Below are 26,961 nucleotides of genomic sequence, written 5' to 3' on the forward strand. Positions count from 1 at the left end.
ATATAAGTAGCCTCCTGGGCAGGAGAAGCTGGAGACAGTCTGATTTGCTGACAGGTGCACTGAGAGCACTGGGAGGTGATGCCTGCTTGTGAGCGCCGTGGAGCTTTGGGACACAGCAGAAGGCACACAGTTGTGACCTCGATATGGGAGTGGTTTTGTGGGAGATGGGTTCTGACTGTGCAGATTCTCTATTTGCTTTATTTAAACTAAACAAAACCATGACGATGAGACAAAATTCCTATGCCGTGGAAGCACGACAGTCTTGATAGCTGTTAATCTGTCCATTCGTTTTGTGAATAATTCCTGAAATTGCTGGGTGTGGTGGCTCACGCCTGTAATCCCAACACTTTGGGAGGCCAGGGTGCGCAGATCACTTGAGGTCAGGAGTTCGAGACCAGCCTGGCCAACATAGTGAAACACCGTTTATACTAAAAATACAAAAATTAGCTGGGTGTGGTGGCAGGTGCCTGTAGTCCCAGCTACTTGGGAGGCTGAGGCAGGAGAATCGCTTGAACCCAGGAGGTGGAGGTTGCAGCCAGCCAAGATTGCACCACTGCACTCCAGCCTGGGCGACAGAGTGAGACTCCATCTCAGAAATAATAATAATTCCTAAAATGTACTTCAGCATTCTTTTCAAAGTGCTGCAGATTTCCTGTTTGTTCAGACTCCCAAATAGGGGGAAAAAAATAGATGTTTTTTTTGGAAGTTGATATAACACCCAAAATGTTTGTGTGATGGCAGAATCAATATTAGAACCTAATTTTTTTTTAGAAGTTATTGTTCTAATGTATGGTGGTTGGCTAAAATTTCTTGTCCACTTGTAAATTTTGGCTGACAGAAAAGCAAAAGTGAAAATCAGATCACAAGCAACTTGCAAACATGACTTACTCTGACATTTTTGGCAATGGCTCCGAATGTGAAGTGGTTTGTCACTGAGAGGGCACCGTGGAGGGAGCCGGTGAATCACCCCGTGGCAGCACCTTCCTCGTGGGCTCCGGGCGTGTCCCTCAGTATTCAACTTTTTTTGTTTTTATTGTCAGAATAAATTAAACTCGTCATTGCCGTTTTGTTCTGTTCTGTTTCTCAGTTGAGGCTAATGCAGCATGATTATGGGATTGGCCAGCTGAAATTCTCATTCTTCAGCGGGGCCAGTGACTTCAGTGTGTGACTGTAAAATGCGGGTTCCTGGGATGTCCGTAGCCCTCTCTGGACCCTGTTTGTGCAAGGGCCACTGCTCTCAAGATGTCACTTTGGTGCTAGGGTGGCCTGTGTTCTATCCCAGTGTCACTTGGGTGCTGGGGTGGCCTGTGGTCAGTCCCGCAGCCCTAACCTGCCCACGTGCTTCTGCAGGGTGAAATCCGAGCCACAGCTTTCAATGAGCAAGTGGACAAGTTCTTTCCTCTTATTGAAGTGAACAAGGTATGGCCGTGCTGACTTTAGAACTGACACCGCCTGGGGGTGGAGTGCGGATGAAAAGACGCTGGCCCAGGGGAGGGGTGTGTGGTGGCAGACTAGGGGTTTCTGTCCGATTTGATGGTAGTCACAGGTTCTGTGGCTTGGCCTCCTTCGCAGGTGTATTATTTCTCGAAAGGCACCCTGAAGATTGCTAACAAGCAGTTCACAGCTGTTAAAAATGACTATGAGATGACCTTCAATAACGAGACTTCCGTCATGCCCTGTGAGGACGACCGTCATTTACCTACGGTTCAGTTTGATTTCACGGGGATTGATGACCTCGAGAACAAGTCGAAAGACTCACTTGTAGGTAAGCTCGTGTATGAGAAGGAAGAGCAGGGATGACTAGCTTTCTTTGCAGTGTACGGGGTGGTGTCAGGCTTCAGTGCTTGCCGTTCATCCTTTGCTGGCGTCGGAATGGGAGCCTTGACCACCTCCTGCTAACACATGCATGTGTTTTAGACATCATCGGGATCTGCAAGAGCTATGAAGACGCCACTAAAATCACAGTGAGGTCTAACAACAGAGAAGTTGCCAAGAGGAATATCTACTTGATGGACACATCCGGGAAGGTGGTGACTGCTACACTGTGGGGGGAAGATGTAAGTGCTGGGATGGGGCCTTCAACACACACAGGAGGAGCTCCTGGGGTTGGGGTTGGGGCGTGGTCTTGTCCTATAGGATGGAGCCTTCAGCACACACAGGAGGAGCTCCTGGGGTTGGGGTTGGGGCGTGGTCTTGTCCTATAGGATGGGGCCTTCAGCACACACAGGAGGAGCTCCTGGGGTTGAGGGAGGGAGGGGTCTTGTCCTATAGGATGGAGCCTTCAGCACACACAGGAGGAGCTCCTGGGGTTGGGGTTGGGGCGTGGTCTTGTCCTATAGGATGGGGCCTTCAGCACACACAGGAGGAGCTCCTGGGGTTGAGGGAGGGAGGGGTCTTGTCCTATAGGATGGAGCCTTCAGCACACACAGGAGGAGCTCCTGGGGTTGGGAGGGAGGGGTCTTGTCCTATAGGATGGGGCCTTCAGCACACACAGGAGGAGCTCCTGGGGTTGGGGGAGGGAGGGGTCTTGTCCTATAGGAGGGGCCTTCAGCACACACAGGAGGAGCTCCTGGGGTTGAGGGAGGGAGGGGTCTTGTCCTATAGGATGGGGCCTTCAGCACACACAGGAGGAGCTCCTGGGGTTGAGGGAGGGAGGGGTCTTGTCCTATAGGATGGGGCCTTCAGCACACACAGGAGGAGCTCCTGGGGTTGAGGGAGGGAGGGGTCTTGTCCTATAGGATGGAGCCTTCAGCACACACAGGAGGAGCTCCTGGGGTTGAGGGAGGGCGTGGTCTTGTCCTATAGGATGGGGCCTTCAGCACACACAGGAGGAGCTCCTGGGGTTGAGGGAGGGCGTGGTCTTGTCCTATAGGATGGGGCCTTCAGCACACACAGGAGGAGCTCCTGGAGTTGGGGGAGGGAGGGGTCTTGTCCTATAGGATGGAGCCTTCAACACACACAGGAGGAGCTCCTGGGGTTGAGGGAGGGCGTGGTCTTGTCCTATAGGATGGGGCCTTCAGCACACACAGGAGGAGCTCCTGGGGTTGGGGGAGGGAGGAGTCTTGTCCTATAGGATGGGGCCTTCAGCACACACAGGAGGAGCTCCTGTGGTTGGGGGAGGGAGGAGTCTTGTCCTATAGGATGGGGCCTTCAGCACACACAGGAGGAGCTCCTGGAGTTGAGGGAGGGAGGGGTCTTGTCCTATAGGATGGAGCCTTCAACACACACAGGAGGAGCTCCTGGGGTGGGGGAGGGAGGGGTCTTGTCCTATAGGATGGGGCCTTCAGCACACACAGGAGGAGCTCCTGGGGTTGGGAGGGAGGGGTCTTGTCCTATAGGATGGGGCCTTCAACACACACAGGAGGAGCTCCTGGGGTTGGGGCGTGGTCTTGTCCTATAGGATGGAGCCTTCAGCACACACAGGAGGAGCTCCTGGGGTTGGGAGGGAGGGGTCTTGTCCTATAGGATGGGGCCTTCAGCACACACAGGAGGAGCTCCTGGGGTTGGGAGGGGTCTTGTCCTATAGGATGGAGCCTTCAGCACACACAGGAGGAGCTCCTGGAGTTGGGGGAGGGAGGGGTCTTGTCCTATAGGATGGAGCCTTCAGCACACACAGGAGGAGCTCCTGGGGTTGGGGGAGGGAGGGGTCTTGTCCTATAGGATGGGGCCTTCAGCACACACAGGAGGAGCTCCTGGGGTTGGGGGAGGGAGGGGTCTTGTCCTATAGGATGGGGCCTTCAGCACACACAGGAGGAGCTCCTGGGGTTGGGGGAGGGAGGGGTCTTGTCCTATAGGATGGGGCCTTCAGCACACACAGGAGGAGCTCCTGGGGTTGGGGGAGGGAGGGGTCTTGTCCTATAGGATGGGGCCTTCAGCACACACAGGAGGAGCTCCTGTGGTTGGGGTTGGGGCGTGGTCTTGTCCTATAGGATGGGGCCTTCAGCACACACAGGAGGAGCTCCTGGGGTTGAGGGAGGGAGGGGTCTTGTCCTGTAGGATGGGGCCTTCAGCACACACAGGAGGAGCTCCTGGGGTTGAGGGGAGGGAGGGGTCTTGTCCTATAGGAGGGGCCTTCAGCACACACAGGAGGAGCTCCTGGGGTTGGGGGAGGGAGGGGTCTTGTCCTATAGGATGGAGCCTTCAGCACACACAGGAGGAGCTCCTGGGGTTGGGGGAGGGAGGGGTCTTGTCCTATAGGATGGAGCCTTCAGCACACACAGGAGGAGCTCCTGGGGTTGGGAGGGGTCTTGTCCTATAGGATGGAGCCTTCAGCACACACAGGAGGAGCTCCTGGGGTTGGGGGAGGGAGGGGTCTTGTCCTATAGGATGGAGCCTTCAGCACACACAGGAGGAGCTCCTGGAGTTGAGGGAGGGCGTGGTCTTGTCCTATAGGAGGGGCCTTCAGCACACACAGGAGGAGCTCCTGGGGTTGGGGCGTGGTCTTGTCCTATAGGAGGGGCCTTCAGCACACACAGGAGGAGCTCCTGGGGTTGGGGGAGGGAGGGGTCTTGTCCTATAGGAGGGGCCTTCAGCACACACAGGAGGAGCTCCTGGGGTTGAGGGAGGGAGGGGTCTTGTCCTATAGGATGGGGCCTTCAGCACACACAGGAGGAGCTCCTGGGGTTGGGGGAGGCCGTGGTCTTGTCCTATAGGATGGGGCCTTCAGCACACACAGGAGGAGCTCCTGGGGTTGAGGGAGGGAGGGGTCTTGTCCTATAGGAGGGGCCTTCAGCACACACAGGAGGAGCTCCTGGGGTTGAGGGAGGGAGGGGTCTTGTCCTATAGGATGGGGCCTTCAGCACACACAGGAGGAGCTCCTGGGGTTGGGAGGGGTCTTGTCCTATAGGATGGGGCCTTCAGCACACACAGGAGGAGCTCCTGGGGTTGGGGGAGGCCGTGGTCTTGTCCTATAGGATGGAGCCTTCAGCACACACAGGAGGAGCTCCTGGGGTTGGGGGAGGAAGGGGTCTTGTCCTATAGGATGGAGCCTTCAGCACACACAGGAGGAGCTCCTGGGGTTGGGAGAGGGAGGGGTCTTGTCCTATAGGATGGAGCCTTCAGCACACACAGGAGGAGCTCCTGGGGTTGGGGGGGGCGTCTTGTCCTATAGGATGGAGCCTTCAGCACACACAGGAGGAGCTCCTGGGGTTGAGGGGAGGGAGGGGTCTTGTCCTATAGGAGGGGCCTTCAGCACACACAGGAGGAGCTCCTGGGGTTGGGGGAGGGAGGGGTCTTGTCCTATAGGATGGAGCCTTCAGCACACACAGGAGGAGCTCCTGTGGTTGGGGGAGGGAGGGGTCTTGTCCTATAGGATGGGGCCTTCAGCACACACAGGAGGAGCTCCTGGGGTTGGGGGAGGGAGGGGTCTTGTCCTATAGGATGGAGCCTTCAGCACACACAGGAGGAGCTCCTGGAGTTGAGGGAGGGCGTGGTCTTGTCCTATAGGAGGGGCCTTCAGCACACACAGGAGGAGCTCCTGGGGTTGGGGCGTGGTCTTGTCCTATAGGAGGGGCCTTCAGCACACACAGGAGGAGCTCCTGGGGTTGGGGGAGGGAGGGGTCTTGTCCTATAGGATGGGGCCTTCAGCACACACAGGAGGAGCTCCTGGGGTTGGGGGAGGGAGGGGTCTTGTCCTATAGGATGGAGCCTTCAGCACACACAGGAGGAGCTCCTGGAGTTGAGGGAGGGCGTGGTCTTGTCCTATAGGAGGGGCCTTCAGCACACACAGGAGGAGCTCCTGTGGTTGGGGTTGGGGCGTGGTCTTGTCCTATGGGATGGGGCCTTCAGCACACACAGGAGGAGCTCCTGGGGTTGGGGGAGGGAGGGGTCTTGTCCTATAGGATGGAGCCTTCAGCACACACAGGAGGAGCTCCTGGGGTTGGGGGAGGGAGGGGTCTTGTCCTATAGGATGGGGCCTTCAGCACACACAGGAGGAGCTCCTGGGGTTGGGGGAGGGAGGGGTCTTGTCCTATAGGATGGAGCCTTCAGCACACACAGGAGGAGCTCCTGGAGTTGAGGGAGGGCGTGGTCTTGTCCTATAGGAGGGGCCTTCAGCACACACAGGAGGAGCTCCTGTGGTTGGGGTTGGGGCGTGGTCTTGTCCTATGGGATGGGGCCTTCAGCACACACAGGAGGAGCTCCTGGGGTTGGGGGAGGAAGGGGTCTTGTCCTATAGGAGGGGCCTTCAGCACACACAGGAGGAGCTCCTGGAGTTGAGGGAGGGAGGGGTCTTGTCCTATAGGATGGAGCCTTCAGCACACACAGGAGGAGCTCCTGGAGTTGAGGGAGGGAGGGGTCTTGTCCTATGGGATGGGGCCTTCAGCACACACAGGAGGAGCTCCTGGGGTTGGGGGAGGGAGGGGTCTTGTCCTATAGGATGGGGCCTTCAGCACACACAGGAGGAGCTCCTGGGGTTGGGGGAGGGAGGGGTCTTGTCCTATAGGATGGGGCCTTCAGCACACACAGGAGGAGCTCCTGGGGTTGGGGGAGGGAGGGGTCTTGTCCTATAGGAGGGGCCTTCAGCACACACAGGAGGAGCTCCTGTGGTTGGGGTTGGGGCGTGGTCTTGTCCTATGGGATGGGGCCTTCAGCACACACAGGAGGAGCTCCTGGGGTTGGGGGAGGGAGGGGTCTTGTCCTATAGGATGGGGCCTTCAGCACACACAGGAGGAGCTCCTGGGGTTGGGGGAGGGAGGGGTCTTGTCCTATAGGATGGGGCCTTCAGCACACACAGGAGGAGCTCCTGGGGTTGGGGGAGGGAGGGGTCTTGTCCTATAGGATGGAGCCTTCAGCACACACAGGAGGAGCTCCTGGAGTTGAGGGAGGGCGTGGTCTTGTCCTATAGGAGGGGCCTTCAGCACACACAGGAGGAGCTCCTGTGGTTGGGGTTGGGGCGTGGTCTTGTCCTATGGGATGGGGCCTTCAGCACACACAGGAGGAGCTCCTGGGGTTGGGGGAGGAAGGGGTCTTGTCCTATAGGATGGAGCCTTCAGCACACACAGGAGGAGCTCCTGGAGTTGAGGGAGGGAGGGGTCTTGTCCTATAGGAGGGGCCTTCAGCACACACAGGAGGAGCTCCTGGGGTTGGGGGGGGGCGTCTTGTCCTATAGGATGGGGCCTTCAGCACACACAGGAGGAGCTCCTGGGGTTGGGGGGGGGCGTCTTGTCCTATAGGATGGGGCCTTCAGCACACACAGGAGGAGCTCCTGGGGTTGGGGGAGGGAGGGGTCTTGTCCTATAGGATGGGGCCTTCAGCACACACAGGAGGAGCTCCTGGGGTTGGGGGAGGGCGTGGTCTTGTCCTATGGGATGGGGCCTTCAGCACACACAGGAGGAGCTCCTGGGGTTGGGGGAGGGAGGGGTCTTGTCCTATAGGATGGGGCCTTCAGCACACACAGGAGGAGCTCCTGGGGTTGGGGGAGGGAGGGGTCTTGTCCTATAGGATGGGGCCTTCAGCACACACAGGAGGAGCTCCTGGGGTTGGGGGAGGGAGGGGTCTTGTCCTATATGATGGAGCCTTCAGCACACACAGGAGGAGCTCCTGGGGTTGGGGCGTGGTCTTGTCCTATAGGAGGGGCCTTCAGCACACACAGGAGGAGCTCCTGGGGTTGGGGGGGGCGTCTTGTCCTATAGGATGGGGCCTTCAGCACACACAGGAGGAGCTCCTGGAGTTGAGGGAGGGAGGGGTCTTGTCCTATAGGATGGAGCCTTCAGCACACACAGGAGGAGCTCCTGGGGTTGGGGGAGGGAGGGGTCTTGTCCTATAGGATGGGGCCTTCAGCACACACAGGAGGAGCTCCTGGGGTTGGGGGAGGGAGGGGTCTTGTCCTATAGGATGGAGCCTTCAGCACACACAGGAGGAGCTCCTGGAGTTGAGGGAGGGAGGGGTCTTGTCCTATAGGATGGAGCCTTCAGCACACACAGGAGGAGCTCCTGGGGTTGGGGGAGGGAGGGGTCTTGTCCTATAGGATGGGGCCTTCAGCACACACAGGAGGAGCTCCTGGGGTTGGGGGAGGGAGGGGTCTTGTCCTATAGGATGGAGCCTTCAGCACACACAGGAGGAGCTCCTGGAGTTGAGGGAGGGCGTGGTCTTGTCCTATAGGAGGGGCCTTCAGCACACACAGGAGGAGCTCCTGTGGTTGGGGTTGGGGCGTGGTCTTGTCCTATGGGATGGGGCCTTCAGCACACACAGGAGGAGCTCCTGGGGTTGGGGGAGGAAGGGGTCTTGTCCTATAGGATGGAGCCTTCAGCACACACAGGAGGAGCTCCTGGAGTTGAGGGAGGGAGGGGTCTTGTCCTATAGGAGGGGCCTTCAGCACACACAGGAGGAGCTCCTGGGGTTGGGGTTGGGGTTGGGAGGGGTCTTGTCCTATAGGATGGGGCCTTCAGCACACACAGGAGGAGCTCCTGGGGTTGGGGTTGGGGCGTGGTCTTGTCCTATGGGATGGGGCCTTCAGCACACACAGGAGGAGCTCCTGGGGTTGGGGCGTGGTCTTGTCCTATAGGAGGGGCCTTCAGCACACACAGGAGGAGCTCCTGGAGTTGGGGGAGGGAGGGGTCTTGTCCTATAGGATGGAGCCTTCAGCACACACAGGAGGAGCTCCTGGGGTTGGGGCGTGGTCTTGTCCTATAGGAGGGGCCTTCAGCACACACAGGAGGAGCTCCTGGGGTTGAGGGGAGGGAGGGGTCTTGTCCTATAGGAGGGGCCTTCAGCACACACAGGAGGAGCTCCTGGGGTTGAGGGAGGGCGTGGTCTTGTCCTATAGGATGGAGCCTTCAGCACACACAGGAGGAGCTCCTGGGGTTGGGAGGGGTCTTGTCCTATAGGAGGGGCCTTCAGCACACACAGGAGGAGCTCCTGGGGTTGGGGGAGGGCGTGGTCTTGTCCTATAGGATGGGGCCTTCAGCACACACAGGAGGAGCTCCTGGGGTTGAGGGAGGGCGTGGTCTTGTCCTATAGGATGGAGCCTTCAGCACACACAGGAGGAGCTCCTGGGGTTGAGGGGAGGGAGGGGTCTTGTCCTATAGGAGGGGCCTTCAGCACACACAGGAGGAGCTCCTGGGGTTGGGGTTGGGAGGGGTCTTGTCCTATAGGATGGAGCCTTCAGCACACACAGGAGGAGCTCCTGGGGTTGGGGGAGGGAGGGGTCTTGTCCTATAGGATGGAGCCTTCAGCACACACAGGAGGAGCTCCTGGGGTTGGGGGGGGCGTCTTGTCCTATAGGATGGGGCCTTCAGCACACACAGGAGGAGCTCCTGGGGTTGGGGGAGGGAGGGGTCTTGTCCTATAGGATGGGGCCTTCAGCACACACAGGAGGAGCTCCTGTGGTTGGGGGAGGGAGGGGTCTTGTCCTATAGGATGGAGCCTTCAGCACACACAGGAGGAGCTCCTGGGGTTGGGGTTGGGGGAGGGAGGGGTCTTGTCCTATAGGATGGGGCCTTCAGCACACACAGGAGGAGCTCCTGTGGTTGGGGGAGGGGGGCGTCTTGTCCTATAGGATGGGGCCTTCAGCACACACAGGAGGAGCTCCTGGGGTTGGGGGAGGGCGTGGTCTTGTCCTATAGGATGGAGCCTTCAGCACACACAGGAGGAGCTCCTGGGGTTGGGGGAGGGAGGGGTCTTGTCCTATAGGATGGAGCCTTCAGCACACACAGGAGGAGCTCCTGGGGTTGGGGGAGGGGGGCGTCTTGTCCTATAGGATGGGGCCTTCAGCACACACAGGAGGAGCTCCTGGGGTTGGGGGAGGGAGGGGTCTTGTCCTATAGGATGGAGCCTTCAGCACACACAGGAGGAGCTCCTGGGGTTGGGGGAGGGAGGGGTCTTGTCCTATAGGATGGAGCCTTCAGCACACACAGGAGGAGCTCCTGGGGTTGGGGGAGGGAGGGGTCTTGTCCTATAGGATGGAGCCTTCAGCACACACAGGAGGAGCTCCTGGGGTTGGGGGAGGGGGGCGTCTTGTCCTATAGGATGGGGCCTTCAGCACACACAGGAGGAGCTCCTGGGGTTGGGGGAGGGAGGGGTCTTGTCCTATAGGATGGAGCCTTCAGCACACACAGGAGGAGCTCCTGGGGTTGGGGGAGGGAGGGGTCTTGTCCTATAGGATGGAGCCTTCAGCACACACAGGAGGAGCTCCTGGGGTTGGGGGAGGGAGGGGTCTTGTCCTATAGGATGGAGCCTTCAGCACACACAGGAGGAGCTCCTGGGGTTGGGGGAGGGGGGCATCTTGTCCTATAGGATGGGGCCTTCAGCACACACAGGAGGAGCTCCTCGTGGGGGTGGTTTTGTCCTATGAGTTGGGGGCTTTCACCATGTAGATGGGAAGGATTGTGCTGTCTGGTAAATATTTAAAATCCTTTATCTTACTTCTGTGAGATTTGCTGTGATTCAGGCTTTACGCGGGGAAATGCTCTTTCCCCTAACTCTAGGAAAGCAGTGATAGTTTTGATGTGTCTCCGAGTAGATTCTCATGTGTGAGGTCTGTCTTGTATGGATTCCATGTACACTGATTACATTCACTCTAGTATTGACTGTTTGCCTTGTTTTCTATAAAAATCTTCTGTGTTCTTCCTGCTACTGACACTTGTATATGTCTGGTGTTTCTTTTACAGGCTGATAAATTTGATGGTTCTAGACAGCCCGTGCTGGCTATCAAAGGAGCCCGAGTCTCTGATTTCGGTGGACGGAGCCTCTCTGTGCTGTCTTCAAGCACTATCATTGCGAATCCTAACATCCCAGAGGCCTATAAGCTTCGTGGATGGTAGGTTTTGTGGGGCTAAACGAAGGGTTACTTGAGGCTGGGCTTTGAGAAAAGCTGGTTACAATCAGTATGGGAGCTTTCTGCCAAGCAGAAGGCTTCGTCCCTGAGTGGCGCAGCTCCTGTGTTTCTTGAAGGCGTTATGCCTTCTTTGAGGAGGGCTTTAAAGCCCTTAAACTGACAAACCTGTAATCCCAGGACAAACCTAGAGAGTCGGAGGAGGCAATTAGAATGTAAGTGCTGCCTGCTGACCTCGATCCTGCCAAAGGAGGGGACGGCCAGGCTTCAGCAGCGGTGTGCTGAAGGCGCCTTTCTTTCCAGGGTTTAGGCTCTGGGCCTCTGTGGCGTGGGGGAACACATGCTTTCTTTCTCTGTCAAGTCTTTGGTGCCGATCACATCTTCTAGCGTGTATTCACTAGACTCTGATCAAGTGTGGTGAGAACAATGGGCTTTTTGTTAGGATTAGATTGTTATTCCCAAAGCACTCAAGGGATGAGGAGAGCCTGTTAAAATCTCCTCACTGTATCTAGCTTTTTAGGACATTCAAACTCTGTCTTAAAAGAGTACTTCAAACTGAGACACAGGATGCAAGAATTGATGTGGTCAGGGAAAACACTTTCGCCCAAGCTTCAATAATTCCCATAGCTGTAGTCTATGGGGGGGAAGCGTGTCAGCTTCCAGCTGTGTCTTAGGATTTAAGCAGCTAAAGAATGAGCTCATTTTACATACTCCTTCTTTGTTTTGAGTCATTTGAACCAATGGCACTGGTGTTTGACCAGTTTCATGAAGCATCTTCTGGAATGTTCATGTCACTGAGCCATCCTCATGAGTAGTACAGTCCACACATATCTACCGAACTGCAGGGCCCGTTCATAGTCTGACCAGAACTAGCCACAGATTTGCTTTGTTCTTATTGCTTGATTTTCTTTTAGGCTCTGGAGTTCGACTCCAGGTTAATTGCATTCCCACATTAAAATCGCATTCCCACATTAAAATTGCATTCCCACATTAATGTCTTCATCTTTTACTTGTCAATAACCATGATCCCAGTCAACATAAAAAGCACGGCTGTCCCCAGAATAAAATAACTTGGCATTGATCAAAGACAAGCTCAGTGCATACACGATACCTGGACAAGGATTAGAGATGTTTAGATCTTGGCTATAACAATGCAGAGTTTTTATTGTAAGAAGGGCCGCCTCTCTCCTTGCTCTGTTGACTCCTGACGAGTGATCTTTGGTGGCAAATGTCTCCTTGGAGCTTTTGAAACCGTAAACTTGTGTAGCTAGTAGTGGTGAAACAGATGGATGGGCCTTGCTGTGCCCCTGTGAGGGATTTAGCCGCTTACCTGACAGGAGAAGGCAGCTGTCTGCAGCTCAGGGTAACATCCATTCTGTTAGATGGTCTCTGTTTAAGGAACCTGTTCTTTGTGTGGTTACCCACCTTGGGATGGTATTTGGCCTTTCATCTCCGGCCAGCTCCTCTCCGCCACCGCTGTGTTCCCGAGCCACTTTCTCCTTGGCCCCTTTTCCTTCATATCAATTGATGTGTGATCAAGAAGTACAATCAGTTTTCATAATAATTTAATACAAATTAATTTAGCTTCGATATTAGCAAAAGTAAAATTTCACTAAGAAGGTAAATCTACAAGAAAAAAGATAATGCCTTCTGATAAGTTGCTCTGGTTTATAAAATCTTTTGGGCCAGGCACGGTGGCTCATACCTGCAATTCCAGCACTTTGGGAGGCCGAGGTGGGCAATTGCTTGAGGCCAGGAGTTCAAGACCAGCCTGGCCAACATGGTGAAACCTCGTCTCTACAAAAAATACAAAAATCAGCCGGACCCGTAGTCCCAGCTACTCGGTGCGTGCCTGTAGTCCCAGCTACTCGGGAGGCTGAGGCACAAGAATCACTTGCCAGGAGGTGGAGGTTGCAGCGAGCCAAGTTGGTACCATCACACTCCATCCTGGGTGACAAAGCAAGACTCTGTCTCAAAACAAAAAAACCACTTTTGGCTTCTGTATCAGGCATAGGAGGCCTTTTATGGAAACGCTTTTGCTACCACGGTATATTGGCTGTCCGTTTCCACACTGGTACATTTCGGTGATGATCACCACGCAGCTGCTGCCTGAGAATGAGCATTAGCAGATTAAAGGACTACCCCAGACGGCCACTTTATAGCTTACGGGTTGTTGACTTTCCCAGTTTCTGATTTTAGGCCTGGGGTGGTCTGGCCACTGCCAATATGCAAGGCTAGTTTAAGAAAAGATTCTTTGGTACTTTGGCACTGATTCTCTTCACCACTGGGGGGCATCAAAGCAACTGAGATTCAAAGAAAGGTCATTCCGTTTCTTCAGTAGACTTTGGGCCAGGAGCAGTGCCTCATGCCCTGTAATCCCAGCACTTTGGGAGGCCGAGGGAGGAGGATTGTCTGAGTCCAGGAGTTTGAGATCAGCCTGGCCAACAGAGCAAGACCCCATCTCTTAAAAAAATTTTTTTTTCGAGACGGAGTTTCTGTCTTGTTGCCCAGGCTGGAGTGCAATGACGCCATCTCGGCTCACTGCAACCTCCGCCTCCTAAGAATTGCCTACAAGTGATTCTCCTGCCTCAGCCTCCGGAGTAGCTGGGATTACAGGCACCCACCACCACGCCCGGCTAATTTTGTATTTTTAGTAGAGACGGGGTTTCACCATGTTGGCCAGGATAGTCTCGATCTCTTGACCTCGTGATCCGCCCGCCTCAGCCTCCCAAAATGCTGGGGTTACAGGCATGAGCCACCGCGCCCAGCCTAAAAAAAATTTTTTTAATGGGCCTGGGCATGGTAGTCCCAGTTACTTAGCAGGGCAAAGGTGGGAGGATCACTTGAGCTCAGGGGGTCAAAGCTGCCTTAAGCCATGATTGCATCATTGCACTCCAGCCTGGGTGACAGAGTGAAACTCTGACACAATTTTTTAAATTTAAATATTATAAAAAATATATAATTAAGAAGATACCAGCTTCAGCCGACATGACCGGGACCTGTGTGAAAGCTGGGCGGGTGGTGGGAAACCTGTGTCTGTCTCGTAGCAGCAAGTTGCATGTGGAGAAGCAGAAGCATGTCACATCAAGCGCTCGTCATCGTTATTCGTTCACGTTTTCAGGTTTGACGCAGAAGGACAAGCCTTAGATGGTGTTTCCATCTCTGATCTAAAGAGCGGCGGAGTCGGAGGGAGTAACACCAACTGGAAAACCTTGTATGAGGTCAAATCCGAGAACCTGGGCCAAGGCGACAAGGTACCCAGCATTCCTAACCACCTTCACAAAGGGCTGTAAAGTGTGCAGAAGGATGGATTTAGAAACTTGGTTTCCGGCACCAGCTGTCAGAGCCGTAATTCTTACCCGGGGCTGTGACCTGAGCGTGGCATGGGGGTTGAGAATCACTGGCAGAGGGAAGCAGCCAGGTGTGCTCATGGGAATATGTGTTACCCCTCAGGGGACTGGAGGCAGGAGAGTCTGAAGAACTCTTAGAATCAATTCCTAGAGGGATCTTGGAGCAGGGGTGACAGTCAAGCTTTGTGGTATAATATCACCTGCTTTCGGGTCCACGTTTCTTTCCTGTGATCCTTCCTACAAATTTAAGCGCCCACATATCAAAAAGATGTTTTTTGAGATGAGCATTAGTCCGGCTCAGTGTCAGACATGAGGCAGTTTCACAGGTGCTGTTCCTGGCTGTAGAATAGTGTATTAACCTCATAGGCTGAGAGCTGCCGGCATTCCCGGACAAGGATTGGCCCTGACATTTGACTTTTAGTTGCAGCTTTTTCCTTTCAGTGTTTGTATTTAATGACCCTCCTCCCATCTTGATCTAAGCCTGTGTTCTGCCAGCAGTTTAGTATTTAGATCATTTATTTCTCCTTTACGCCTGCTCTTTTATTTTCATCATATACAGTGTAGGTTTCATTCCTCCTGTCTCATTTCACTGTATACCCTTATCCGTCATTGTCAACAGCAGCTCTTAAGTGCTCTTATAGAACATCTCGAGAATTAAACACTGGACAGATCCTCTTTGTCCTGTCATGGGACACCCACTCTTTCGGTTCTCTGTAATCCCAGCTACCCAGGAGGCTGAGGCAGGTGGATTACATGAGCCCAGGAGTTCGACTGAGCAACATGGAAGACCCCTTCTCTTGAAACAAAAAGTTTGTTGCTGAAAAATGCTGACAATCATCTGAGCCTTCAGCGAGTCATAATCTTCTTGCTGGTGGGGGTTTGTTTCAGGGTTGATGGCTGACCAATCACGGCGATGGTTGCTGAACATCGGCGTGTCTTTGGCAGTTTCTTAAAATAAGACAGCAGTGAAGTTTGCCACATTGGTTGGCTCTTCCTTTCACAAAAGCTTTCTCCATAGCCGGCGATGCTGTTTGACAGCATTTTACCCAGAGGAGAACTTTTTCAAACTGGAGTCTCTCCCTCTCAGGTCCTGTCACTGCTTTATCAGCCAAGCTTATGCAAATTCTAAATCCTTTGTCGTCATTTCAACAATGCTCACAGCGTTCTCACCACAAGAGATTTCATCTCAAGAAGCCACTTTCCTTGCCCATCGTAAGGAGCAGCCCCTCATCCGTTCAAGTTTGATCATGAGATTACAGCAGTTCAGGCCCATTTTCAGGCTCCATTTGTAATTCTAGTTCTCTCGTTATTTTCATCACATCTGCAGATCCCTCCTCCACCAAAGTCTTGAAGCCTCAGTGTCTGCCTTGAGGGTTGGAATCAACTTGTTCCAAACTCCCGTTGATGTTGGGATTTTGATCTCCTCCCATGAATCATGAATGTTCCTTTTTTTTTTTTTTAACTTGAGACAGGGTCTCATTCTGTCACTCAGGCTGGAGTGCACTGGCTTGATCACAGCTCACTGCAGTCTCAACCTCCCCAGGCTCCCAAGCTGGGACTACAGGTGCTACCACACCTGGCTAATTGTATTTTTTGTAGAGACTGACTTGTGTCATGTTGCCCAGGCTGCTCTCAAACTCTTGGGCTCAAGGGATCTCCCTGCCTCAACCTCCCAAAGTGCCAGGAGTTACAGGTGTGAGCGACTGTGCCCAGCCAACTGTTCTTAATAGCATCTAGAATGGTGAATCCTTTTCAGGTTTTCAATTTACTTTCCCCAGATCCATCAGAGGAATCACTGTGGCAACTATCGCCTCATGAAATGTGTCTCTTAGACTTAAAAAGTCAAAATTACTCCTTGATTTGCATGGGCTGCAGAATAGATGTTGTTATCAAGCATGAAAACAGTATTAATCTCCTCGTTCTGTGCATCTCCATTGAGCTCTCGTGTGAACAGGTGCATTGTCAATATATTAATCTCCTTGTACTGTGTGTCTCCATTGAGCCCTCGGGTGAACAGGTGCATTGTCAATATATTAATCTCCTTGTACTGTGTGTCTCCATTGAGCTCTTGTGTGAACAGGTGCATTGTCAATATATTAATCTCCTTGTACTGTGTGTCTCCATTGAGCTCTCGGGTGAACAGGTGCATTGTCAATGAGCAGTCATATTTTTAAAGGAGTCTCTTTTTCTGAGTAGTAGGTCTCAACAGTGGGCTTAAAATATTCAATAAACTACACTATAAATGGATATGCTGTCATCCAAGCTTTGCTATTCTATTTATAAAGCAGAGGCAAAGTAGATTTAGCATAGTTCTTATGAGCCCTAGGATTTTTGACATGGTCAGTGAGCACTGGCTTCACCTTATAGTCCCCAGCTGCATTCACGCCTAACAGGAGAGTCAGCCTTTCCTTTGAAGCTTTGAAGCCAGGCATTGATTTCTACTCTCTAGGACGAATGTTCTTGATGGCATCTTCTTCCAGAAGGCTATTCTGTCTACGTTGAAAATCTGTTGTTGAGTGCAGCCACCTTCATTGGTGGTCCTAGCTAGATCTTCTGGATAACTTGCTGCAGCTTCTCCATCAGCACTTGCTGCTTCACCTTGCACTTTTGTTATGGAGACGGCTTATTTCCTTAAACCTCATGAACCAACATCTGCTGGCTGCCATCTTTTCTTCTGCAGCTTTTTTTTTTTTTTTTGAGACAGAGTCTCACTCTGTCACCCAGGCTGGAGTGCAGTGGTGCAATCACAGCTCACCTCAGCCTCTGGAGTAGCTGGGACTACAGGTGCACACCACCGTGCCCTGACAGTTTTTTGTAGAGACTGGGTCTCACTATGTTGCCTGGCTGGTATCGAACTCCTTGGCTTAGGCAATCCTCTCGCCTCTGCCTCCCAAAGTGCTGGGATTACAGGTGTGAGCCACTGCACCTGGCCTCTTCTGCAGCTTCCTGACCTCTCTCAGCCTTCACAGAATTGAAGAAAGGTGAGGCCTTGCTCTGGGTTAGGCTTTGGCTTAAGAGAATGTTGTGGCTTGCTTGTTATTCTATCTAGATCACTACAACTTACTCCATATCAGCAATAAGGCTGTTTGCTTTCTTATTTGTGTATTCAAAGAAGAGAGACAGGAATACTTGATTGGAGGATCAGTCAGCATACATACAACATTCATCAATATAAGTTCCCCATCTTATATGGGTGCAGTTGGTGGCACCCCAGAACAACTACAATAGTGACGTTAAAGATCACCGTAGGCCAGGCGCGGTGGCTCATTCCTGTAATCCCAGCACTTTGGGAGGCTGAGGCAGGCGGATCACCTGAGGTCAGGAGATTGAGACCACCCTGACCAACGTGGTTAAAACTCCGTCTCTACTAAAAATACAAAAATTAGCTGGACGTAGTGGTGCATGCCTGTAGTCCCAGCTTCTCGGGAGGCTGAGGCAGGAGAATCGCTTGACCCTGCGAGGCGGAGATTTCAGTGAGCTGAGATCATGCCACTGCACTCCAGCCTGGTGACAGAGCGAGACTCCGTCTCAGAAAAAAAAAAAATCACCATAACAGATATGATAATAATGAAAAAGGGCCAGGCATGGTGGCTTACTCCTATAATCCTAGCACTTCGGGAGGCCAAGGTGGGTGGATCACTTGAGGTTTGGAGTTCGAGACCAGCCTACCCAACATGGCAAAACCCCATCTCTACTAAAAAATACAAAAATTAGCCAGGCGTGGTAGTGCACGCCTGTAGTCCCAGCTACTTGGGTGGCTGAGGCAGGAGAATCACTTGAACCTGGGAGGTGGAGGCTGCAGTGATCAGAGATTACACCACTCACTGCACCCCAGCCTGGGCGACAGAGCGAGACTCTGTCTCAAAAAATACATATATAATGAAAAAGTTTGAAATCTTGCAAGAATTACTGTCTTTATGTGACACAGAGACATAAAGTGAGCACCTGCTATTGGGAAAATAGTGCATTTACTTGACCCAGGGGTGCCACAAGTCTTCAATCTGTAAAAAATGCCGTATCTGTCAAGTGCAGTAAAGCAAAGCACAATAAAGTGAGGTGTGCCTGTAGTTGCAGCAGAGACTGTGACCAAATGGCTGCTAAGGCCTGAAATATTTACTGTTTGGCTTTTTACAGAAGCAGCTTGCTGATCCCCGGCCTAAACAAGGAAAAGGTGAATCTAGGCCTAGACATGACTGCCATGTTTTGAGCGCGGGAGGGATGGTTGATCGTTGCTGCACTGGGTGTTTGTGGTCCGCATTCTGTATTTCCTAGATCTGTGGCCTTTGGAGGATCAGAGGATCGGGAGGAACAAATCTTTGGCTTTCATACAGTGTTCAAGCAAACAGGAAAACAATTTCACTTTTAATTAACTCAGTGTAATTTAGGATTAACTTTTATTGTGAAGGCATTATCTGCCTCAGAACTTGGCTTATTAGAACTTGGCTTATTACCTTCATGGGTTTTGTACTCGGCACATGTGATTTCTAAAACTACAGAATGAATGATTCCCTGTGATCATGTGTAATCTTGAGGATATAGAAACACTTACCACCTAAACGTAAGGGCAGGCTTTGAGCTGCCTCTCGGTCCGATCCCGGGCGGGCTCGCGACTCCGTGCCTCATGCTGTTCTTTTCTCCCGAAGCCGGACTACTTTAGTTCTGTGGCCACAGTGGTGTATCTTCGCAAAGAGAACTGCATGTACCAAGCCTGCCCGACTCAGGACTGCAATAAGAAAGTGATCGATCAACAGAATGGATTGTACCGCTGTGAGAAGTGCGACACCGAATTTCCCAATTTCAAGTACCGCATGATCCTGTCAGTAAGTAGCCTCGGTAGATGAGAACCGCGGTTGTGTTCACGGAGGCCCTCCCGTGTGCCAGGCACTGTGGTCACAACAGTAGAAACAAAGTCATTCCCGGTAGGAAGCCTGCAGATGAGTAGGTGTGGAAGAGCTTATCCATCCTCTTTTTCATGCCAGAAAGTGGTGTTGAGATACCCCAGCTGATTCAGTCTTTCATGCACGTCATACAACCATAGCGTCCGTGACACTTGCCTGCTGATAACTGCTATGAAGATAAATTAATTTGAAAACGGCATTTATAGACAGCACTAATTGTACTTACACAGCCAATGCCCGTATTTAGTCATTTTCATGTGGATAATCTATTCTCTAGCTTTCGTATAGCTGACTTCAGAGGAATGTGACGGTGTGCTGATGTGAGATTGTTGCTTTTTTGCATTTTAAGAATTGTTTCTTTCTGTTTTAAAAACCTTTTAAAAAAAGTTGTAAAGTTGGGTTTAAAAAATTTTTTTTTTTTTTTAAGAAACAGGGGTCTCACTCTGTTGCCCAGAATAGAGTGCAGTGGTATCATCGCAGCTCATGGTGGCCCCAACCTCCCAGGCTTAAGCAGTCCTTCCACCTTGGCCTCCCAAGTAGCTGCAACTGCAGCTGTGCACCACCACACCCAGCTAATTTTAAAAATTATTTTATTGTAGAGACAGGGTCTCGCTCTGCTGTGCAGGTTGGTCTCAAGTTCCTGGCCTCATGTCATCCTCCCACCTCAGCCTTCCAAAGTGCTGGCATTACAAGCCTGAGCCACTGCACCCGGCCTTAAGGTTTTTATTTTGTTTTGTTTTGTTTTCAGTGGTAGAACTAGGCGATAATAGCAGTTTAAGAAAACAGTTTAAGACCGGGCACAGTGGCTCACTTTTGTAATCCCAGCACTTTGGGAGGCCGAGGCGGGTGCGTCACCTGAGATCAGGAGTTTGAGACCAGCCTGGCCAACATGGTGAAACCCTGTCTCTACTAAAAATACAAAAATTAGCCGGGCGTGGTGGCGGGTGCCTGTAGTCCCAGCTACTCGGGAGGCTGAGGTGGGAGAATCACTTGAACCCGGGAGGCAGAGGTTGCAGTGAGCCGAGATCACACCACTGCACTCCAGCCCGGGCGACAAGAGCAAAACTCCATCTCAAGAAAAGAGAAAAAGAAAACAGTTTCACATTTTTCCAAAGGATGATTTGGCAGTAATATATCAGAAGCCTGAAAAATGTTCATATTGGCCAGGCGTGGTGACTTGTGCCTGTAACCCCAGCACTTTGGGAGGCTGAGGCAGGATGATTGCTTGAGGCTGGGAGTTCGATATCAGCCTAGGCAATATGGCAAGACCCTGTCTCTACAAAAAGTAAAATTAGCTGGCTGTGGTGGTATGCACTTGTCCCAGCTACTCATGAGGCTGAGGTAGGAGGATCGCTTGAGCCCGAGAGGTCAGGGCTGCAGTGAGCCAGGATCGTGGCACTGCACTCCAGCCTGGATGACAGAATCAGACCCTGTCTTTAAAAAATAAATAAATAGGCCGGGCATGGTGGCTCACGCCTGTAATCCCAGCACTTTGGGAGGCCGAGGCGGGCGGATCACGAGGTCAGGAGATTGAGATCATCTTGGCTAACACAGTGAAACCCCGTCTGTACTAAAAGTACAAAAAAATTAGCCAGGCGTGGTGGCGGGCACCTGCAGTCCCAGCTACTCGGGAGGCTGAGGCCGGGGAATGGCATGAACCCGGGAGGTGGAGCTTGCAGTGAGCCACGATCGCGCCACTGCACTCCAGCCTGGGTGACAGAGCAAGACTCCATCTCAATAAATAAATTAAATAAATAAATAATAAATAAAATGAAATGTTAGCTTAGCAGGACAGTTGTACGTTTAGGCTCATTTTTTGTAAACTATAAACTTTTCATTGAACTAAGATGAAGAAAATTTGTTTTAGTTTATGGAAACATCAGCCTTTCTGTTAAACTCCTCCACAGCGCAATCTCCCGCACACTTGTTTGATTTGATATTTATCACATGTCTGCGTCATTGTAGTTCTTGCCCTATGTGATGAGATGCTCTTTGCTTCTTAGAAGGATAGCGTGGGGTTAAAGGAAGTGTGAGCCCAGGGTGTGATACCGTTGCTGTGTATCGAGAGTGCTTTTCACTTTTAACTGGTTTCGTCACCTTATTTTTCGTCATAACATTCTCTATATTAAAAGCCTTGTACACATGCAAAATGAAGATGTAAAATCGTCAAAATGATGCCTTAAAGAAAAACTACTCGTATTTCTACAAAGGCTTTTACTTTAGCAAGTGGATTCTCTGAGATCTGCCTTCTTCCTTGACTTTGCCCTATTTAATTTTACACCACAGCCCAATGGGAGACATTTGATTGCTCATTTCCTTTGCCAGGTCAATTTGGTGACTGACAGAGGCTCACGGGCAGGCTCTTCAGTTGTCTGGGTGCCCAGCAGTGACAGAGCCGTCTCATGGAACTCCTCCTAGGGACTACAGAGTGGGCAATTGAAAATGCAGAGAACTCCCCCGATTCACTCAAAACCCTTCATCCAAAGCCAGCTGCACCTGGACAGGAACTAATCTGATGAGCCTCTCTCTCTGTCACCCAGGCTGGAGTGCAGTGGCGCGATCTCAGCTCACTGCAACCTCCGCCTCCCGGGTTCAAGTGATTCTCCCGCCTCAGCCTCCTGAGTAGCTGGGATTACAGGCACCCGCCACCATGCCTGGCTAATTTTTGTATTTTTCGTAGAGACGGAGTTTCACCATGTTGGCCAGGCTGGTTTCAAACTCCTGGCCTCAAGTGTTCCACCCGCCTTGGCCTCCCAAAGTGCTGGGATTACAGGCATGAGCCCACTGCACCTGGCCCTCTCTGGAAATTATTTTAATAAGTGGAAAAAGAACATTAACCTCTCCCCATCTTCTCGGTGTGTCTTTTTATTATGTCTTTGCTGAAATAATGTAGAATTGTGTTTTTTAGGTAAATATTGCAGATTTTCAAGAGAATCAGTGGGTGACTTGTTTCCAGGAGTCTGCTGAAGCTATCCTTGGACACAATGCTGCTTATCTTGGGGAATTAAAAGACAAGGTCAGCCACATATTTTATTATAACTTCTATAACTTTTAATGGTTCTCATTCTATAACACTGACCTCACACATTTTTTTTTTTTGAGATGGAGTCTTGCCCTGTTTCCTAGGCTGGAGTGCAGTGGCGCGATCTCAGCTCACCGCAGTCTCCGCCTCCCGGGTTCAAGTGATTCTCCTGCCCCAGCCTCCTGAGTAGCTGGGATGACAGGCACCCGCCACGATGCCCGGCTAGTTTTTGTATTTTTAGTAGAGACGGGGTTTTACCATGTTGGTCAGGCTGGTCTCGAACTCCTGACCTCATGATCTGCCCGCTTCAGCCACCCGAAATGCTGGGATTACAGGTGTGAGCCACCACACCTTGCCCAACACTGGCCCTCTTTTTGCTGTTTAATATTTTTTAGTTTGTTTCTTTTTGGTATTGTTTGTATACAGTTTCTCAGCCTGATAATTATTTAAGAGCTCATCTGATGTTATCTAATCTTGTCCATTTGGGATGTGCTTAACAGTGAAATAATGTATATAAAAGTACTTTAAAACCGAAGCACTTTCTAAATCGAAGCCACCCGTTTCTCCTGTTCCTATTAGCACATCAGAGCTAGTGTGCCTGAGATGACTTAGGTCGGAAGGTGTCCCTGAAACAACCTGAATTATTACAGGCATGCTTTTTTAACATAGTAAATACCTTCCAGAAAAGTTGAGTCAGATCCTGGTTAAAATGCACATATATCAAGTTCCTGGGTCTGTCCTATAAAACAATAATAATAAATGCACATATAAGGTGCCTGCCATTTCAGCCCATCAGATGCAATTCTTATGCAGTGACTTTCTTCCATAAGGTAACTTTGTCCATTTCATTTTTATAAGTTTGCATTTTCACATATTAGGTTTATTTACAGAATAGATTGCTAATAATGCTGAATTTAGGAAAGGTAGTTGCTCAGGTAAAACATAAGGAAGACCAATAAAAGCTATGTTTTCTGGGCCACATAAATAGGCACCTGTCTGTAGATGGCTTTTCCCCCAATTTCCTCCAAATTGGTTGGAATACTTGTAAAGGCCATAAAGGTGAAAGGCTTTGCCATTTGTTCTGGTGTGTTTTTCTTTTTCTTCCTGTCCCCAGTTCTGTCTGTTTGGGCTCTGCCCTGACTCTTTTTTTAAATTGTCCATGAGAGCTCTCAAAATAGTCTCAACAAATCCTGTTACAGAAATAACTAGAATTGACTTTAAAGTGTGATAGTATCTTTTGTCTGTTTTTACCTGGTCCTCAATTTTCGTATCAGATTTTAAGGCCCGAGTAAGCCTTTCAGGATTTTTATGAGCTTATTATATTTGACTGTTTTTTCTGCCGGTGAATGAGGACATATAGAAACTTCCCCGAGGAACCCTGAGATCCTGGAGTTCGCACTCCACGCCCCTCATCTTGGAAGCATAATGGCAGCCGGTGTAATTTTCTCAAGCTTTAACCCATTGTTTTATTTTCATATCTGAAAGTCCATTTGGTTTGGGTTTGGGTTTTGATCAAGTAACCTTTACAGAAAAGAGTTCTGTATAGTAAAGCTGCTTTCACGCCGTGCGTGACTTGCAAAAAACACTAGGTTGGTGTGAACTATTAATTTCTTTTTATTTTTTTTGTGTCAAAGGTCTCAATCAACTCTGTTAATATAGTTATTACACATTTATTTATGCATCTTTATACAAACTATATTCTCTAATTCTTGTCTGTTTACCAGACTTTTTTTTTTTTAATAAACTTAAATTGCATTTGAGGAGTGAGAGAGGGAAAAGGATTGTTTTTAGGCCTTCCCTAGCCTTTGCACACCTCAACAGTCTTCTCTGCTTGCACACCAAATCAGTAGCTATAAATACAGAGGCTGAAATCACAAATTATATTGAACTTTCTTCTGAGTGTTTTTTCTTTTTTTCTTTTTTTTGAGACAAGGTCTTGCCTCATCACCCATGTTGGAGCGCCATGGTGTGCGATCATGGCTCACTGCAGCTTCAAACTCTTGGGCTCAGACAGTCCTGCCACCTCAGTCTCCTGAGTAGCTGGGACTACTGGTACACGCCACCATACCTGGCTTAAGTTTTTTTTTTTTTTTGGTAGAGATGGGGTCTTGCTATGTTCCCCAGGCTGTTCTTGAACTCCTGGCCTCAAGCAGTCCTCCCACCTCGGTCTCCCAAAACATTGGGATTATAGTCACGTGCCACCATACCTGACCTCCTAATTTTTTTTTTTTTTTTTTTTTTTGAGAGTCTCGCTCCATAGCCCATGCTGGAGTGCAGTAGTGCAGTCTCAGCTCACTGTAGCCTCCGCCTCTCAGGTCGAAGCAATTCTTCTGCCTCAGCCTCCCTAGTACCTGGGATTACAGGCACCTGCCACTATGCCCAGCTAATTTTTGTGTTTTTAGTAGAGATGGGGTTTCACCGTGTTGGCCAGGCTGGTCTTGAACTCCCAACCTCAAGTGATCCACCCGCTTCCGCCTCCCAAAGCGCTAGGATGACAGGTGTGAGCCACCGTGCCCAGCCTTAAAGTCTTAGAAACTTCCTAAGAGCGTTTTTAATTTTTTGTGTCTAGTAAAACATATATAACCAAATTTGCCTTTGTAACCATTTTTACGTGTACAGTTTAGTGGCGTTAGGTACATTCACATTACTGTGCCCCTGTCGCCACCATCCTTTTCCAGTACTTTTTTTAATAGGCAAATTCATAGAGACAGACGACAGACTTGTGTTTTCCAAGGATGGAGGGAAGGGGAGAATGGAGACACACTGTTCATGGGTGGCGATTTGAAACTGCACATTAAGCAATAGCTCCTTTTCCAAAACCCTCCTCTCCCTGGCCCTGACAACTGCCATTCTACCTTCTATGAATGTGATTAGTGTTTTAATTTTCAATAAGATTCTACTTAAAACAGTTTCATGTAATGTTACCTGTAGGTGAGTCATTCCTAAGTAATTTGAAACTACCCAGGAGATGCATTTTCAGAAGTCTTTTTAAACGTCTTATCAGTATTTGCAAGTTGTCCAGTGGTTTCCATGTGTCAAGTTTTATGTGTGTTTTTGCAGAATGAACAGGCATTTGAAGAAGTTTTCCAGAATGCCAACTTCCGATCTTTCATATTCAGAGTCAGGGTCAAAGTGGAGACCTACAACGTAAGTAAGGGCCTGGGCAGCAGGGTTGGTGGTGGGGAGGTGCTGTTTGTCACCTACGGCAGTGTCGCGACACTCCCTGGCAGGGAGTTACTGTACTCACTGCCAGACCCCGGTGCTGACTTTGCCCAACACAGGTGCTGTTATGATCCCCATTTTCAGATGAGGAAGGAGAGAGAGCTTAAGTGTCTTGTTGAAACAATGGCGGGGGGGTGGGGAATACTATATGGGTTTTTTTGTTTGTTTTTTTTTTTATTTTTATTTTTTTTTCAGTTAAATCCTAGGATTTTTTCGTCTGTGTTCTGACAAAAAAATTATAACGCATGCAGTAGAGTCATATCTTTGACAAATTTAGATTGTAGAAAAGTATATTAAGTATATGAGCCGGGCGTGGTGGTATGTGCCTGTGGTCCCAGCTACTCGGGAGACTGAGGCAGGAGTTCAAGGCCAGCCTGGGTAACATAGTGAAACCCCGTTTCTAAGTCAGTCAGTCAGTCAGTCAGTATATGAAACAAAGGCCACGTGTGGTTAAAACTACCTTGAAAATTCCTGAAATTGCCCATAATACCATATAGTATTTATTTATTTATTTATTCATTTATTTGAGACAGAGTCTCTGTCACCCAGGCTGGAGTGCAGTGGGACGATCTTGGCTCACCACAACCTCCGCCTCCCAGGTTCAAGTGATTCTCCTGCCTCAGCCCCTCGAGTAGCTGGGATTACAGGCACCCGCCACCATGCCCGGCTAATTTTTGTATTTTTAGTAGAGACGGAGTTTTCACCATGTTGGCCAGGCTGGTCTCGAACTCCTGACCTCAGATGATCCACCCGCCTCAGCCTCCCAAAGTGCCAGGATTACAGGCATGAGCCACTGCGCCCAGCTTAGTTATAGTTATAATCAAACAGTATTGAGCATGGTCTGCCAGGTAACTGTTCTACATCCTTTACGTGGAACATCTCACTTGAGCCTAGTAACCCTATATGTAGAAACTATGGTTACCCTATTTTGCCACTGAAGGAATTACATACAGAGAGACACGGGCATTCAGAGAACAAGTCACTTGCCTAAGTTGTATGCTAGCAAGTGGCTGAGCTAACGTCCAACCCAGGCAGCCTGACTTCAGAGCTTTGCTTTTGATCATGCTTACGAGTATCACGGATTTAGTACCGACCAAGCACACAGCAGTGTGACAGCCCCGAGCTCGCCTGTGCAGCCTTCCTGGGTACCACTCCGTTCTGCCCGGAAAGGCACCATTCAGGCCGTGAGTGTAAACGTACGAGTGGGCAGGGGGAGTGGTAGAAACGCTCCTGCTGATTGCAGGGTTTACTCACGTATTTACCTTAATGCCCGTTCTTCTGCGACTACTATAAACATTAAATGAGATAGGGGATCAGATGTCACCGTGAAACAATGTCAGGGAGTGGGGTGGGGCTGGGGGGGAGTTTTGGGGCCATTCAGCCCCATCGTGTCTGGACAGGGAAGGTGAAGTGAAGAGAGGCTGCCTCCCCAGAGCTGAGACAGGACAGACTCGGTCCTCTCCCTCTGCTGCAAGTACTCTTTCTTTCACCACTCAGCTTTTCTTGAAATGAAAGTTTGAAAGTTTAGCTTTCAGAACTAGCTGTGTGGCTTTGTGCAAGTCACATGTCCTCTCTGGGCTGTATCCCCTGCAGTAGGGAGAATAAATGAAACTAGAGAAACCCTCTAAAGTCCATCTCACTAGGATTGTAGGCTTCTGAGTGGGAGCTTGGGTAAAGAATCAGAAGGGCCTGTGCTGG

At 50.5% G+C, this 26,961-nt stretch overlaps 1 protein-coding gene across 1 annotated transcript in view; it reads left to right on the forward strand.

The window, feature by feature from the left end:
* The window catches only part of RPA1 (replication protein A1), a 74,421-nt gene that overhangs the window by 46,272 nt on the left and 1,188 nt on the right, over nt 1-26,961 (forward strand). The window contains exons 9-16 of the mRNA XM_003816854.6: nt 1,351-1,419; nt 1,573-1,765; nt 1,918-2,057; nt 10,608-10,756; nt 13,893-14,025; nt 18,765-18,941; nt 21,928-22,035; nt 25,102-25,188. Of these exons, the coding sequence (XP_003816902.4) occupies nt 1,351-1,419; nt 1,573-1,765; nt 1,918-2,057; nt 10,608-10,756; nt 13,893-14,025; nt 18,765-18,941; nt 21,928-22,035; nt 25,102-25,188 (1,056 nt within the window). The remainder of the gene's footprint in view (nt 1-1,350; nt 1,420-1,572; nt 1,766-1,917; nt 2,058-10,607; nt 10,757-13,892; nt 14,026-18,764; nt 18,942-21,927; nt 22,036-25,101; nt 25,189-26,961) is intronic.

This window comes from Pan paniscus, chromosome 19 (genome assembly GCF_029289425.2).
Source record: "Pan paniscus chromosome 19, NHGRI_mPanPan1-v2.0_pri, whole genome shotgun sequence".
NCBI lineage: Eukaryota > Metazoa > Chordata > Mammalia > Primates > Hominidae > Pan > Pan paniscus.